The sequence below is a fragment of the Lampris incognitus genome, chromosome 18 (assembly GCF_029633865.1).
Source record: "Lampris incognitus isolate fLamInc1 chromosome 18, fLamInc1.hap2, whole genome shotgun sequence".
Lineage (NCBI taxonomy): Eukaryota > Metazoa > Chordata > Actinopteri > Lampriformes > Lampridae > Lampris > Lampris incognitus.
In genome coordinates, this window is record NC_079228.1 from 30,439,440 (window position 1) to 30,456,415 (window position 16,976).

General features: G+C 42.8%; 1 protein-coding gene across 3 annotated transcripts in view; it reads right to left on the reverse strand.

The window, feature by feature from the left end:
• The window catches only part of nup153 (nucleoporin 153), a 28,547-nt gene that overhangs the window by 1,026 nt on the left and 10,545 nt on the right, over positions 1 to 16,976 (reverse strand). Inside the window, exons 9-22 of one of the 3 annotated variants that reach the window (XM_056298105.1) lie at positions 12,234 to 12,374; positions 12,064 to 12,116; positions 11,823 to 11,958; positions 11,333 to 11,494; positions 11,108 to 11,206; positions 10,875 to 10,959; positions 10,642 to 10,743; positions 9,824 to 10,468; positions 9,348 to 9,545; positions 6,388 to 7,323; positions 5,873 to 6,244; positions 601 to 798; positions 229 to 412; positions 1 to 65 (exon numbers count right to left, since the gene is read on the reverse strand). The exon at positions 1 to 65 is cut by the window's left edge and continues 1,026 nt beyond it. In XM_056298105.1, the coding sequence (XP_056154080.1) occupies positions 1 to 65; positions 229 to 412; positions 601 to 798; positions 5,873 to 6,244; positions 6,388 to 7,323; positions 9,348 to 9,545; positions 9,824 to 10,468; positions 10,642 to 10,743; positions 10,875 to 10,959; positions 11,108 to 11,206; positions 11,333 to 11,494; positions 11,823 to 11,958; positions 12,064 to 12,116; positions 12,234 to 12,374 (3,376 nt within the window). Of the gene's footprint in view, positions 66 to 228; positions 413 to 600; positions 799 to 5,872; positions 6,245 to 6,387; positions 7,324 to 9,347; positions 9,546 to 9,823; positions 10,469 to 10,641; positions 10,744 to 10,874; positions 10,960 to 11,107; positions 11,207 to 11,332; positions 11,498 to 11,822; positions 11,959 to 12,063; positions 12,117 to 12,233; positions 12,375 to 16,976 lie in introns of all 3 variants that reach the window. The other 2 variants (XM_056298104.1, XM_056298103.1) reach the window with 2 other exon arrangements.

The following is a 16,976-nucleotide window of genomic DNA, read 5'->3' on the forward strand; positions in this document are numbered from 1 at the left end:
TGATCTTACGCCCAGTGATTGATTGTTGTCCAGCAGGGGAGGAAGTGAAAGAGGATTTAGTCGACCTGGAAGAGAAAGTGACATTCCTTTTTATCATCATCATCACCATAATTATAAACAGTTGTGGATAATAAATATGCAATAAAACAAGAAGGAACTGAGACAAACCCCCAGGTCAGGGCCTTAAGTGTGCCATGGGTGTATTTAAAATTAAACTGCCTATCATACCCAAGGTTGAAGGTTGGGGTCTGTGAGAAGTTGAACCCGCCTCCTGGTGCTGCTGGTTGTGGTGCAATGGGATGATTGGCGGAAGGGGCAGGAGACCCTGACGCTCCCGCTCCGAAAGCAAACACGCCCGTGTTGTTAGTCACTGCTCCAAATGCACTGGCTCCACCAAACTGAAAGCCGCCACCTAATTAAAATAAAATTCAGCATTAGACATTTTCATTCATTCTGTTCACACTCAGCCGATTAAAAAACAGACAGTTTTGTTAACTCTGTACAGAAATATAACAATATTCTTGCATATGTAACTACACAGACATTTACAGATACTTTAATCCAGAAGCAAAACCTGAACATGCCATCACATTCACCCACCTGGTGCAGAGTTACCGGATGCTCCAAACACTGGTGTGGAGTTGGCCTGTTGTCCGAAGATGGGGGCTGCATTGGGCTTAACTCCAAAGGCCGGGGCCTGGGATCCAAATGAATTACCAAAGGAAGGGGTCTGGCTGGCAACAAACCCGCCAGAGGGGGCTGAGCTGAAGACAAAGGGGGATGGTGCTGCAGACGGGGCTGGAGTTTAACAATGAGAAAAATGATTAAATACTGGATGATTAACATCTACAGCCACCAAGATTAAAGTTCAAATGTCAATAAACTAACATTAAAAATTAAACTTGGAAGAATAAGGGCAGCAGTATCTTGAAAAATCTGGCCAAAACAGGCAATTCAAAGGGGTAAGACAATTGGGGAAATGCTTAAGATTCAACACCTTTGGCTATAAACAGCTCTTCAGGAATATTTCAAGACTATATTCATAGAGTGGGAGGGAGACCCTGCCCGTAAGTTTCTGATCGTTAGAACTTGAACTGATAGCAAGCAAAAATACCCCTAATCCTGCATCTAAAATCTGCTGATATTGGAAGTGCCAATTCAGCCTTTACTCTGTCAAATAATACAGAAAGAAGAGGCCAAATTAGCTCTAATCTTCCAAACTACAACCTGCTGAACCAGTCTCTGCAGAAGCTGAAATGCAGCAAGTACGCTGTAAAATGTAAGTCAAATTACTATTATAAGTGCTATAAGTACTATATCTGCACATATATTTATATTTGGTGATTGCTTGAAGCTAAATTATGGTATTTGGCTTCTTTGTAAGGGTCCTAACATGTTAATCTAGTATTTTGAAATTTTAACCTGCGCTAAAACTGTTTAGTTACAACTATTCACCAATCCTCTGTCAACAGTACACATGGCCATTGTAACTCTAGTTAATGATCACAGTAATCTGCATATGAAACTGATCGTTGTTTCAGTCATTAAGAAACTGTGCTGTTTATAAGAGTGGGGATACCTGCAGTCAGTTGATACTGAATAAGTCACTTATGCAACTTTTCCAGGACATAGTACCGGCTCAACTCGACTCGACTTCTTCGTTTTCCATTACTGGAAAGTACCGGCATTTTGGTAACTGTTACCACTTTTCTGGTACCACCTTTGTCGAGAACCAAGGTTTAAAAAAAAAAAAAAAAAAAAAAACTGGAGCGGGTACCAAAATCAATGCAGACCAGCTACACTGAGGGGGTACTGTTACAGTAATGGAAAACGAACACTCTGCGAGTTGAGCCGGTACCATGTAGTGGAAAAAGGGCATTAGATGAGTGATGAAACATTTCTTTCAATAAACGTTGTCCAGATAGAACTGATTCAACTTTCTGTGATATACAACCAGAGTTTTTCTGTGCACCATATGGACCATTCCATGATGACTACTGGCAAGGTAAAGGGAGGTGGTGTATGCTTCTTTGTTAACAATTCATGCCACATTGACTTGAAAAGTCTCTCAGTCCTGTTCGCCAGTGTTGGAACAACTACCAATAAGGTGCAGACCATTCTATCTCCCAAGGGATATCCCCTGCGTGTTAACTGCTGTCTACATACCACCGCAAGCTACTGCCGCAGTGGCACTGGAAGAGCTGTATAGAATAATTAGTAGGCTGGAGAACTCGCACCCTGAGGCCATCTCAATTGTGGCGGGACACTTTAACCACTGTAACTTGAAATCAGTACTACCAAAATTTCACTAACATGTCACCTGCCCAACCTGAGGCAGGACTCTCGACCACTGATATGCACTGATCAAGGCAGCTTACAGGTCTACAGGTCTTACAGGTCCTTCCCATTCCCTAACGTCACATTTTTTGGCTCTTATAGACTCTTGACCTCATTCGATTTGTTAAAAGGGGCCACACATTCCAAAGGTCACATTTTAGACCTTGTACTCTCATCTGGTTTGTCTCTCGAGTTGTCTTAATCTGGTGGATAAAGCTGTCATTTTCAAAGTTCCACTACAGCTCGCCATTCATTCCTAGTCACTATCCTAAAACATGCTGTCGCATTCTCAACGCTGGCTCTGCAGTTAAATTCTGTGATGCTTTTAATTCATTCTCTAATCCCTCTTTATCCCCCCTCAACCCAGATGCACTGTTAAATCCATTCAATGATCAGTGCCTATCCATCCTTGACCAAATGCACTGTTTAAAACTAGGAAACAAAAATCAAACAACCTCCCCTGGCTGAATGGTGACACTCGTGCCCTTAAAAGACTAGAAAATCAGGACAATGGAAGGTCAACAAGTCTAAATGAGCACGTAACACCCTTAAAAAACCAAATGGTAATTTACCAGATGGAAGTTAAGGATGCAAAATCAGCGTACTTCTCTGAACTGATATCAAGAAACAACCACAACCCTGGGTGTCCAGGTGTTATAGTGGTCTATTCCATTGCCTACCAACGCAGGGATTGCCGGTTCGAATACCTGTTACCTCCGACTTGGTCGAGTGTTCCTACAGACACAATTGGCCGTGTCTGCAGGTGGGAAGCCGGATTTGGGTATGTGTCCTGGTTGCTGTACTAGTGCCTCCTCTGGTTGGCCGGGGCGCCTGTTCGTGGGGGAGGGGGAACTGGGGGGAATAGTGTGATCCTCCCACGCGCTACGCACCCTGGCGAAACTACTCATCGTCAGGTTAAAAAAAAAAAACAACCAGCTGGCGACGCCACATGTATCGGAGGAAGCATGTGGTAGGTAGTCTGCAGCCCTCCCCAGATCGGCAGAGTGGGTGGAGCAGTGACCGGGATGGCTCAGAAGAGTGGCGTAATTGGCCAAGTACATTTGGAGAGGAAAATAAATAAATAAATAAATAGGGGGGGGGTACCACAAACCTAAGGTTCTCTTAAGGGTAATTGATTGTTATTAGTAGTCCCTCCACTTCTTATTTTGAACCTGATGTCAAGTTGTCCGAAAAATGTCTCACTCATTTTGTAAATAAGGTGGAGAATATCAGGTCCCAAACCCAGCCAGGCCCTTGCATTCATTTAATTCCCCCTGTTAACTCTCCCTCTCCTACCCAGTTCCAACCAATTACAATTTCAGTGTTAGAGAGTGCAGTCTCCAATATGAACTTCTCCTGCATCTTAGACATCATTCCCACTAAGCTGCTTAAGGAGGTATTTTCAACTGTTAGCCCCATTATTCTACAAATTCTTAATAATTCTCTGGCCTCTGGTTCTTTTCCAGACAGTTTTAAGCACGCCATTGTTCACCCATTACTGAAGAAACCTAATTTAGATCCACACCTGATGGTATTAATAAAAATACAAAAACACTTCAATGCACCCTATGCACTACCTGTGTGTACTGTCTGTTGACACCCATGTCCTATCGGACTTGAACCTAGGTTTTTGGCAGTTGCTTGCATTGTAATCTCCTGACTAGATCCTTGCTTGTGTTGTATTATCTCTCAGATGTACGTCGCTTTGGATAAAGTGTCTGCTAAATGAAATTGTAAAATTGTGAAAAATTGACCTTTTTATCTAAGGTTCTGGAGAGAGTAATTTCATCTCAACTGATTTCTTTTATGAACACTAATAGTGTTTTTAACAGTTTCCAGTCAGGTTTTAGAACACTTCATAGTACTGAGACAGTTCTAGTTAAGGTCACTAATGACCTACTGCTTACTGCAGACTGTCATTAGTCAGTCACAGTTAGTCACAGGTCATTAGTTAGGTCACAGAGGTAACTGCTCGATTTTAGTTCTTTTAGAATTAAGTGTTGCCTTTGACAGTCGATTACAGCATCCTCTTATATCATTTAGAGACTTGGGTGGGCATCAAGGGCTCAGCTCTTAAGTTTATTAACTTTTTCTGTTGTTCTGGGTAAACGTTACTTCCTCGGTGGCTCAGTTGAGTTGTGGTGTCCCTCAAGGCTCAGTTCTTGGCCCCCTTCTCTTTTCTGTATGCATGCTGCCCCTTGGCCAGGTCATTCAAAATCACAATGCATTTTATCATTTTTATGTTGACGACACTCGTTATACATGCTACAAACCCACAGATCCTAGCGCCATAGCAAATCTCATAACTTGCCTGTCTTGACATTAAATCCTCAGGGTTTAAATCCTGATCGAGGTTTAAATCCTGAGATGTCCAAAAATTTTCTCAAATTTAATGACGATAAGGCTGAGGTCATTCTGTTCGGCCCCAGAAATTCCATCAGTGCTTTTGTTACTACTCTTGGTGGTCTGTCAGGTAGTCTTAAGCAGGGTGCCAGGAATCTTGGGGTAATATTTGATGCTAACGTCAGTTCTAATAATCAAATCAAACATGTTGTTCAGCCATGCTTTCTTCAGCTCAAGCTAATCTCCAAAATTAGGTCATTTTTATCAATTGCCAATCTGCCAAAAGTTGTACATGCTTTTATCTACTCTTGGCTTGACTATTGTAACGTACTTTACTCTGGTATCAGCAAGGGCTCCCTCCACCGTCTGCAGTTGGTACAAAATGCCGCTTCTCGGCTCATTACCAGGACAAAGAAGCATGACCATATCACTCCTGTGCTTGCCTCCTTACACTGGCTCCCTGTTATATTTTGAATTGATTTTAAAAATGTATAGCTTACTTTAAAGGCCTTAAGAGGTCTTGCTCCTACATACGTTTCTGATTTATTGACCTGGTATAAACCCTCTCGACCATTAAGCTCTGCAGATGGAGCCTTGCTGGTTATTCCCAGGACTCGGTCTGTCACAAAGGGTGATCAGGGTTTTTGCTGTTAGAGCCTCTACACTATGGAACGCTCTTCCTATTGAACTAAGACAAACCAAGTCTCTAGCTTCTTTTAAATCTCGTCTTAAACTTTTCTTTTTATGAAAGCTTTTACAAATGTTTGATACTTGTTTGTATTTATCCATACTGTTTTTATTTTTACTCTTACTTATTTGGTGTTATTCTTATTTTTGCCTTATCTGGATTTATTTCTTTGTAAAGCACTTTGCAACATTGTTTTAGCAAAGTTCTAGATAACAAGTTATTATTAAATAGTGACAAGTACTTGCACCTGAAGAATGAACACATATCATGCCAAAATATGTTAATTAAAATCACCAAAAACAGTGGTGTCACAACAGGTGCTATGGAAGTTTTCATTCCAGCGTAGCCAATTTCACTGAGGAGTCATTCCCTGTCCATTTGAAATTACTAATCTGTTAAATCAGCTGTTGTAGTGTTGGGTTAGAAATAAATCCTGCATACACAAGGCCCTCCATGGCACATGGTTGAGTACCACTGCACTAAAATCAAGAAAGAAATGCAGACCTGAAGTTGAGGCAGCAGAGGGCACTGCTGCTTCAAAGGTGAAGGGCGGGGTTGCAGCAGCAGGAGCAGCGTTAGCAGGGGCCCCAAACAGGAAGGGTTGAGCTGCAGCTGGGGCCGGGTTGGAGTTCAGAGAGGGGGCTGACGGAGCAGGGGGCTGGTTGTCTTGGCTCTGCCCAAACACAAAGGTCTTGGCTGGCGTAGCATCACCAGAGGATGAGGCTGCCTGACCAAAAATGAAGGTACTGGGGGCTGGGTTAGCATTGGGAGCAGGAGCCTGGGTGGAGTTGCTACCGGTGCCAAACAGGCTGGGGGCCGGGGAAGAGGAAGTGGTAGCAGCGTTAAAGGAAAATGCTGATTTTGGAGCAGCTGTATCTGTGTGACAGAAAAATAAACCAATAACCATCACAGCTGGTAGCATATTGAAATAAAGTTTTTAAATCACATCAGAGGGCGGAGCCTTGGTGCTCATAAATTAAAAACACCTGCAATAAAGAGGATGCGCACGTCTATCTCACCTGTAGCACCTTGTCCGAAGGCCAGGGAAGGCTTGGGAACCTCAGGTGGAGGGGTCTCGCTCTTGTCCGCTGGCTTGCCGAATGGGGGGGGTGGGGGGTTCTCTTTGGGAAGGTCAGGCTTGCTAAAAGGGAAGCCTCCTAAGGTGGCTGGTGCCTGGGTTCCCTCTGCCTCCTTACCAGCTGAGCTAAACAGGAAAGAGGATGGAGCTGCCTTTTTCTTCTCCTCTGGTTTCCCAAAGGTAAACGTGGGAGCAGCAGGCTCTTTTTCTGTGGATAAGGAACTGAAGGTGGGGCCTCCTGATGGCGTAGCAGTGGTCATGCTGGGCTCAACCAGCCTACTAAACACAGAACCAACAGATGTTGTGATGGTAGTACTTGAGGTGGTGTCAGTTGACAATGCAACACTGTCGCCCTTTTCCTCAGAGGATGTGGGTAGAGAAAATGTCACAGAGGATGCCTGAAGAGTTGTGGTCGCTGCCATTTTATCCTCAGGTTTTGACAGTCCAAAGGTGAAGCTGCCCTTGGAGGAGTTGCTCTCTACGCTAGATGATCCTGATCCAAATGCTATCCCACTGCTGGCTCCAAATTTAAAACCAGAGCTTGTGCTGGCCAGGTCAGAGTTTTTGTTATCGCTGGCTGTCGGTGGGATGGAGTCCACACCAAATTTAAAGCCCTCAGTTGAGCCACCAAATTTGAACCCTGATGAGCCAGTAGTGTCTTTAGAATTGGTTTCTGACAATGAGCTTCCAGATGGGACCCCGAATTTAAATCCCCCTGATGACGAAGAAGAGGAATCTGAGAGACTTCCCCCAAATTTGAACCCTCCAGACCCAGAGTTCGAGTCTGATGATAAGCCAAACTTGAACCCTCCTGAACCAGATGCAGAGGTGCCGAACGCAGAGGATCCAGAGGTGCCAAAAGTGGAAGAACCAAAAGCTGAGCAAGAGGGAGAAATTATTTGAATAATTCAAATAGTACATTGTGTTGATCACAACACACACTCCGTACCCCCAAGTGTCTCACATACTTAAACATTCTCAAAATTACAAATAATGAACAATCAATGTCATTCTTAAATGGGCCACATCTAACAAAAGCTACAGAATAGGTCTTACAACAGAACATGACCACAGTTATGCAATTTATCAATTAACAGTAAGTCTACATCTTTATAAAATGTATATCAGTAAATTAATTTCCACACTCCAAAGTTGTCAGCTTTTTAGATGTACTGGAAATGATCAGATTTGTTTTACTAACACTTAAAGTCCCATACCTACATTTCCAGTCATTCAAGACTGGCATTGAAAGGCCAGTGAATTGGATTTAAACTGACAAATACAGGGGCATTAATATGCTGTTACCTCATATTCGTGTTGCTTATTCTATTCTAGTTATGTTCATGCTTTTTATGTTCATTTAAATGAATTTTTATTCTTTACCTTTTATTACCAGTAGACAGATTATATTTTAGTCTTGGATGATATTGCTCTGGTGTTCATTACTTGGATACAATGGGTTATTATTAGGGATGGGCATGATTAATCGATAATCGATAATTGATCATTAGGAAATTAGTCGATCACGTGGATTTTTTATCGATCAACGTCCATATCACATAGAGGTTGAATTAATGAATCTCACTCCGTGGCAGCAATGTTGAAAGAATGAATTTCACTGCCTGGCAGTAATGACACCTCTTAACCAGGCATGGGTGCAATTTTTATATCTGGAGACCGAAAACTGAGCTAGTACCAACTGGCTACCATATTGGAAAAACAGCCTTCAACATGAAGCGCGTAAGGCCAAGTGTGGCGTGGGACCAATTTGAGTTAAAAAATGACATAGCTCGCTGTAAACGCTGCAGTGTGACATATAAATATAACACAGCAACTACCCCGATGATGTACCACTTGAATAACATGCATCCGACCCTGATAAATCCGCCGTCCTCGCCCTCCATCACGTCGGTGTTAGCTCGAGGCAACAGGAGCTGCGATGCACAGCAAGCGGAGAAAATTACCGTGAGCATCTGCAGATTAATAGAGACATATGCTCTAAAGCGAAGTTAGCGCGAAAATACCCCTGCATCCCCACAACTTCGGTCCCTTCGGACTCAGAGCGAGTGCTTTCAGCGGCTGGACTGACGGTCACTAGGCTGCGTTCCCGTCTCACCCGGCCCTGAGCATGTCATCTTCCCGAACAAAAACCAGTAGGCTGGAATTACCTGAATTTGTTAAGAGTGGACTGTGGACAGTTATCCTTTATGTGAGTAACTGTTATTTATTTTATTTTATCTCTCTCAGCCGGAGGCCTATTGGAGTTGTTCAAAGTTACATTTTGTGAAAAACTGTCAGCGCTAAGTAGGCCTAATGTTTTTATTTTATTTTTTAATTTGCAAATTTTATACATAGCCTACATATAATTTATGTTGTGGGGAATTGTTTCTCAAAGAGGCTCAATAGTGTTTAAGAGCGCAACAGCATTGGCTCTTTAATTTGTGAAGAGATTTGACTCGGCCGGGCTCGTGGTTGCCTTTTTTATGCATCGTGACGGAATGTGATATGCCGGTTTTTTACAATTAAACATTTAAACTTTAACTACCTTGTTTAAAAGCATTGTGGTTGTACTATAAGTTAACTCCTTTGATGAATAAAGATTTAATTGAGGAAAAACACGCTTTCTTTGGTATTTCTGCCATAGGCATTTTTTTTCATTAAAAGTAATTAACAATTAATCGATAATTGATCATTAATTTTCACGATGATCGATCAAGGAAATTTGATCGTTTGCCCATCCCTTGTTATTATCCAACACTATGTAGAGCTTGTACAGTAGTTGTTATATTTTTATTTGTACTGTGTATGTCTACATTGTTACATCATTGAGCAATTTAGCTAGGGTGATGAGTTTTATCTTATCTTGTTAGAGAAGCATCAGTAGCGGATGGCTGTGTTTACCTATTGGCTCCACTTTAGCTCCAGGCTTGGCCGATTGGCAGGCAACACACATTAAGTCCGCAGCTGTATTCAGAACACTGCAGACATCACATTCCCAGGCATTCTCCGGCTTCTTGAACTTGTCCCCAAACCCCAATACAGCAGCACTGCTGGTTGCTGGTGGCGGAGCTGACGATGAGGGTTCCCCTGTTGATGCCCCTGTTGTGTGGTGAAAAAGAGGAAAGAAATGTCAACCAGGAAACTCATACCTCAAAACTGTGTTTGTCTAAGAATGAAAGTTGACCTTTGGCAAAACTGCTCCTATCCCACCTCCTTTAGTTACTGATAGTGAAGAAGCCATTAAATGTTCAAGATGAGGGCTACTATTACAACTTCAATGGTACATCAGCACAGTAAACATGGTCAGGATAATTGTTGTGTCAGTAATTTAAAAAAAAAAACACACAACCTCAAGACAGCCCCTCTTTCCACATTACCTGGTTTAGCACTCATGCAGGCCACACACTTTGTGTCCGATGCCTTGTTCGCCACCAAACAGGTGCTGCACTCCCAAACGCCCTCTGGTTTCTTGAACTTGTCCCCAAATCCGACAATCCCTGCTGCTGTGGATGAGGAGGCTGGGGTTGCAGGGTTTGATACAGTCTTTACTGGTAAGAAGGCAGAAGGGATAGCTGGTGAAAGCTTAACTGTCTCACAGGCCACACACTTAATAGCCTTGGCTTTGTTCTGAACCAGACACGTATCACACTCCCAAGTTCCCGATGATTTGGCAAACATTGTGCCATAACCTGAAGCGGTTGTAGTACTAGTGGTGTTGTTGGCTGAGCTGTTCTCCAGCCCGGCAGAGGTGGTGGATTTCTGCTTATTGTCCAACTGTTTGAATGCAGAGGCAGAGGAGGAGGAACTAGGCTTTGGGGAAACGCATTTGGTGTCCGAGGGTTTGTTCTGCACCAAGCAGACGTTACAGTTCAAAGAGCCTGCTGGGGGCTTGAACAAATCACCAAACCCTGTAGAAGAGGAGGAGGAAGAAGAACTTGTAGAGGTCGAGGTGGGGTTGGTGGATTCTGTGGAGGTCTGATGGGCAGCAGTGACAGGTCCCGAGGAACTCGGCGATGCAAAACCTGGAGAAAGAGAGAAAGGAGAAAGAGAGCGAGACAGAAGGGAGGAAAAGATTAAAAACATCTGAGCCTCCAAACAAGTCTTATAAAGACAAAAGATTATAAAAAATGTTCATAAAAAAAAAAAACCTATCATATTTATAAAAAATAATTGATAATATGTCACTGATTCTAACCAGGTGCTTTGAGGAGGTCCAGCACGCTGCCCTGCTTCAGGGTCTTGGCTGGTTTGAACGGTCCCTCAAACTCCTCTGTGCTATTGTTTATAGTAGACTTCACTGTTAAAAAGATGATTAAATTAGGATATATGAACTGTCTTTCTATATATGAAGCAAACAACTGCGTACCAAACAGACGAACAAGACAAAGAAATTATCTCATGGTGAAATTTGCAATGAACAGAACTCACCTGCTGCCACTATGGGAGTAGCCAGCTTCCCATTTGACATAGAGGGACCCATTTTTGCTACAGGTTCACTGAAAGTAAATCCACCCTATTAAGAAAGGGGCAAAAAAAAAAAACAACAACAAAAAAAACCACTTTAAGCATCAACCATAACTTATGTCATACATTTACAAAATAATACTGATGTTAACTATAAAATAATGGAAGACAATCCTTTAGGAGCTATTGTTACTCACAGAAGGGGAAAAGGAAGGTGGGCTAGCAGCAGTTGCCTTGACAATAGGGGAGGAAAATGTGAAAGGTACACAGGGAGGTGTAGAGGCCGAGGGAGGCTCCTAGAAGGAACATATCATAAGAGCACTCATTTAGACCAAAAAAAAAACAAACAAAAAAAACAAATGTTTATGTTAAAATCCCAATACAGGTGTGACTCATGAATATAAAACAGATTAAATTCGAACCTTGTCTGTAGTGGAGTCCTTTGCAGGGGTGATGGTGGTCGTTCTGGGAGCAGGGTTGGGGATGGTTGAAGTGGTGGGGGGTGGAGAAGAGAAGCTGAATGTGGGCAGGCTGAAGCTGCTGATGGGGAGTGAGATAGGCGGCAGGTCTGGCATCTCAGTCACCTGCTGTAACAGAATATTAGGCATGTTGATCACGGTGAACAGTCTTAAGGCATAAAGCACAGCACACTAATGTACAAAAATTAAAAAGGTGCTATGCACATCATTTTGGCTTTCTTGAAGCATGTGACTAATAAAGAAACATCAGCAGGGATAGCTTAGTGGTACTGATAAAAAAAAAAACCTCATTGTCCAGACTTCTGTATAAAAAAGGAGGACTTGCTAAATTGTTTTTTTTTTAAATGAGACATTATCTGATTGGTCAATCATCTGAATTCTTTCTGAAACATTTACATCAAAATTGAAGGCTGATCAAAACAAAAGCACACACCTTATCATCCTCAGGGAGTCTGGTGGAGGGCCGTGTGCTGGTTCTCTCCCGTTTCATCTTACCTCCCCCAGTGCTCGTGCTGCCAGCTACAGGCGTGCTGGACATGGGATAGACTGGGCCACCAGAACTAGTTGTGCTGGGAGATGGACAAGAGAGGAAATTAGTCAAAGTCAGTCAACCAGATCAAAAGAGAGACCAGCCTCCCCAAACTGTCATATTCTTCACGATGAACTGTCAATACCTTTGAGAAGGACCTGGGGCTGCTTCGGGTATGTGTGGTAACTGTCTTGTGGGCTAAGGAGTAAAGAGAAAATGGAGCATGAACTATAACAGCAAAATAATTACAATGTCAAATTTGATAGATGGTAAACAATTCAGCTGTGAAAAGTGATGCAGTCATCGGGTTCTTACTGTGTCTCTAGGGGTTCTGTCCAGGGATCGTCCCACTCCCCCAGGGGTCAAAGAGGGTCGGAAGGACACAGAGCGGTTCCAGGACACAGAGGCTGCTGCAGGAACAGTCAGCTTCTGCACTGGGGGAAGCGAGGAATCCAGCTGAAGAGGTAAGTTGTTGGAAATTCACAAAGACCATCAGCTCATCTCAGTCACAGAAAAAGTATAGCAATAGGCAAAACATAGAGAGTACAGAGTAAGATAAAACAGACTAGAAGAGTGCATTCAGTAGAGCGCAGATGTCTGCTAGGCATATCTCCCCTTCTCCGACACTTGGACTTGGCAACAAACCACCCTTTTTTGCCTACTGGGAGAAGGGAAAATATGGAGACACTGCCTGCATATCGCCCGCCTTTTCCGGTACTCGGGACTTATGCGAAAAACCGGCTGAGTAGTTAGCACTCAATAGCAGTATAAAAGAGCTCAAAGTATAAAACAGGTTTTTCAAAGGTTCTGAATCATCGTAACCACAAGAGGTCCTTGAACATACAGTCATAACTGCACAAAAATTATTAGACTGACAGGCTCAGTAGTATGCGAGACTAGCAGTGGACAGATACATGTACACACAGACAGAAAAACCAGTGTTTTTCCTGCCATTACAGGGCTTTTGTGTAGTGCCCAAGTCAGATGAATAAATGGGAAATATGGGGAGGGGGGGTTAATAAGCAGTGCTCAAGCTAAAAAAAAATAAAATCTACCTAACAAAAACATTTTGCACGTCAGTCCATGGATGCGCCGCCTCCTACGCGGATCCTTGCACGAATCCGACCAAGGTTAATATGAACTTGCACTTTCTAAAAAGGAAAGGTTTGCTATGCCACCATTCTGGTCTAACCATAACCCTATCTTTATTTTCATAATATAATAAGGCTGGGTCATCCGTTTATGCCGCATATGCATGACTCACGTCTATGGTTGAATCAGATCGGGCAGCGACAAGAATATGTACCCGTTTTGACTGCAACCTAGAGGAAGTTGTTCCTTTATACATTTTGAATTTTTTTGGATCATCAAAATTCTTTCAAAACTTTTGATCATGTATCACTGCCAGATCTGAGTCAACTGCATGCTGACTCACATGTATGGTTGACTCAGATCAGACAGCGACAGAGAGCAGCATTGATCGAGCGAGCTAAAAAGTAAATGAAGAGAGGGTGCGGCGGTACTGAGAACAAATGTTTTTCAGTTTTAAATCGCTGCAACCAGGAGAGGTTCTTGATCATACAATCATAACTGTGCAAGGAAAATATTAGGCTGATAGGCCCAGTAGCATGTGAGATTAGCTGCAGACAGATACAAAGATAAACACACAAACACAACCAAACGCAATATCTCCTCCAGGTTAATGCCTGGCGGAGATAATAAACAATCCCATAGCAGAAAATGTCAACGTAATAGCAACATATTAATACGTAACATCAGAATTGAAAGGCAATTTTAGGTTGTGGGTAGCTGTATTTTGAAGCCCTTGGCAGGCTATTGCTGGTGACTCGAGAGCAGCTGTCACAGCTGGTCCTGTCAACAGGACAGTTCTTACAAGGACTCGTCCAGCCCAGAGCTGGCAAAACTTTACAACAGACTACACAACAAAACGCATGCACACAGACCCACAAAGCGGAGAACGACAGTTCTTACAAGGACTCGTCCAGCCCAGAGCTGGCAAAACTTTACAACAGACTACACAACAAAACGCATGCACACAGACCCACAAAGCAGAGAACAGCTCTGCCCTAGCTGAGGATCTTGCTGACTAGTGAGTGAGTAATTGGGGAGAGTAATTTCATCCCAACTGATTTCTTTTATGAACAGTGATTTTAAGTTTCCAGTCTTGTTTTTAGAGCACTTCATAGTGCCAAGACAGTTCTAGTTAAGGTCACTAATGACTGACTGCTGACAGAGGTGACTGCTCGATTTTAGTTCTTTTAGGCTTAAGTGCTGCCTTTGACAAAGTCGATCACAACATCCTCTTACATCATTTAGAGATGTGGGTTGGCATCAAGGACTCAGCTCTTAAGTTTATTACACTCTTACCTCACCAACAGAACTTTTTCTGTTGTTCTGGTAACTCTACTTCCTCAATTGAGGAAGCTAAGTTGTGGTGCCCCCTCGAGGCTCAGTTCTTGGTCCCCTTTTCTTTTCTATATACACGCTGCCCCTTGGCCAGGTCATTCAAAATCACCATGCGTTTTACCATTTTTATGCTGATGACACTTGTAATACATGCCACTAAAACCCACAGATCCTAGTGCCCTTGCAAATCTCACAACTTGCCTCTGACATTAAATCCTGGGATGTCCAAAAATTTTCTCAAATTTAATGATCATAAATCTGAGGTCATTCTGTTCGGTCCCGAAAATTCCATCAGCCCTTTTGTTACTAATCATGGTGGTCTGTCGGGTAGTCTTAAGCAGGCTGCTAGAAATCTTGGGGTAATATTTGATGCTAACCTCGGTTCTCATATTCAGCATCCTTCTCCAAAGATACCCAGCATCTCCCCTCCACACATGTACAAACCATCTCAATCTTGCCTCTCTGGCTTTGTCTCCAAACCGTCCAACCTGAGCTGTCCCTCTAATATACTCGTTCCTAATCCTGTCCTTCTTTGTCACTCCCAATGAAAATCTTAGCAACTTCAACTCTGCCAACTCCACCTCCAGCTCCGCCTCCTGTCTTTTCGTCAGTACCAGTCTCCAAACCATATAACACAGCTGGTCTCACAACCATCTTGGAAAGCTTCCCTTTATCTCTTGCTGGTACCCATCCATCCATCCATTATCCAAACCGTTTATCCTGCTCTCAGGGTCACGGGATGCGACCCTGAGAGCCTATCCCAGCAGTCATTGGTTGGCAGGCGGGGAGACACACCGGACAGTCGCAAATCATTCCTGACACCCTTCTCCACCCACTCCACCCTGCCTGCATGCTCTTCTTCACCTCTCTTCTGCACTCCCCGTTACTTTGGACACTTGACCCCAAGTATTTAAACTCATACGACTTCATCACCTCTACTCCTTGCATCCTCACCATTCCACTGTTCCCCCTCTCATTCACGTACTGATGATGCATTGCGTTTAAGACCAATGGCACAAAAGAAAAAATTATGAAGTTTAAATCATTTAAAAATAGTATTATAGCTGTTAAAATGTTAGTTTTGATGTCAGTCGTTTTCTAACAGACATACTAACATATGCAATACATTAATATCTCAATTGGGTATTTATCCTGACAGAATAGAGTTTATAAACCGGCAGTCATGTTGACTGCCCATGGTCATTTCAGGTAGGAGTGAAATCCCGGTCATTCTAGTGTTAAGCACGCCGGTAGGAATCTTGGGATAATATTCAATGTTAACCTCGGTTCTGATAATGAAATCAAACATGTTGTTCAGCCATGCTTTCTTCAGCTCAAGCTAATGTCCAAAATTAGGTCAATTTTATCAGTTGCCAATCTGCAAAAAGTTGCACATGCTTTTATCTATTCTCAGCTTGACTATTTTAACGCATCTTACTCTGGTATCAGCAAGGGCTCCCTCCACCGTCAGCAGTTGGTACAAAACGCCACTGCTCGGCTCATTACCGGGACAAAGAGGCGTGACCATATCACTCCTGTGCTTGCCTCCCTACAATGGCTCCGTTATATTTTGAATTTATTTTAAAATTTAATTGCTCACATTTAAGACAATTACACGTCTGGATTATGTTTTTTTCCTAGCCAATGCTAGCGTAGTGATAAGTTACTGCTAATGTTATGTTTCTATGTGTCAGTTACTGTTGCAATTTTCCTAACGTCATTGTCAATCTCAGTTTCAAACAAGGATTCAACAGGAGAACTATCCATTAGGGCTGAGTGCTATAGATCTATGAGGAAAAGCCAAAAGCCTCACAGTCTGAGCGTAAGGAAAAGTTATCCTGCAGGTTCAGTGAAGACTGGTTCATGAGACAGGTTCCTGTTCGTAAAACCAATCAAGTTTCTGTGAATCATATCACTGCTATGAATCCAGTACTGTTAAAGGCTACATTCAATATATATTTTGTTTCCTCCCACACTCCAAAGACATGTAGGTCAGGCGAATTGGCCATACTAAATTGTCCCTTGGTGTGAATGTGTCGGCCCTGTGATGGCCTGGCGGCCTGTCCAGGATGTCTCCCCGCCTGCTGCCCGACTGCTGGGATATGCTCCAGCATCCCGCAACCCCGATTGGGATAAGCGGCTTGGACAATGGAATGGGGGGGGGCTAAGACCTTAAACAGTCTTGCTCTTACATACATTTGTGACTTATTGACCTGGTATATGCCCTCTCGACCATTAAGATCCGCAGATGGAGCCCTGCTAGTTATTCCAAGGTCTCGGTTTGTCACGAAGTGTGATCGGGCTTTTGCTGTTAAGGAGCCCCCACACTATGAAACTCTCTTCCTGTCGAACCAAGACAAACCAAGTCTCTAGCTTCTTTTAAATCTCGCTTTTACAAATATTTGATATTTGTTTTTATTTATTTGTACCGTTTTTACTTTTATACTTATTTGGTCTTATTGCCTTGTCTAGTTTTATTTCTTTGTAAAGCACTTTGTAACATTGTTTTAGAAAAGTGTATATAAATAAAGTTATTATTATTATCATTAGTGTTAAAGATAGAACAAGTAGTATTTTCCTAAAAATCAATGTAGACTCATACAAAAATAATCCCTCTCGATCATCACTTAT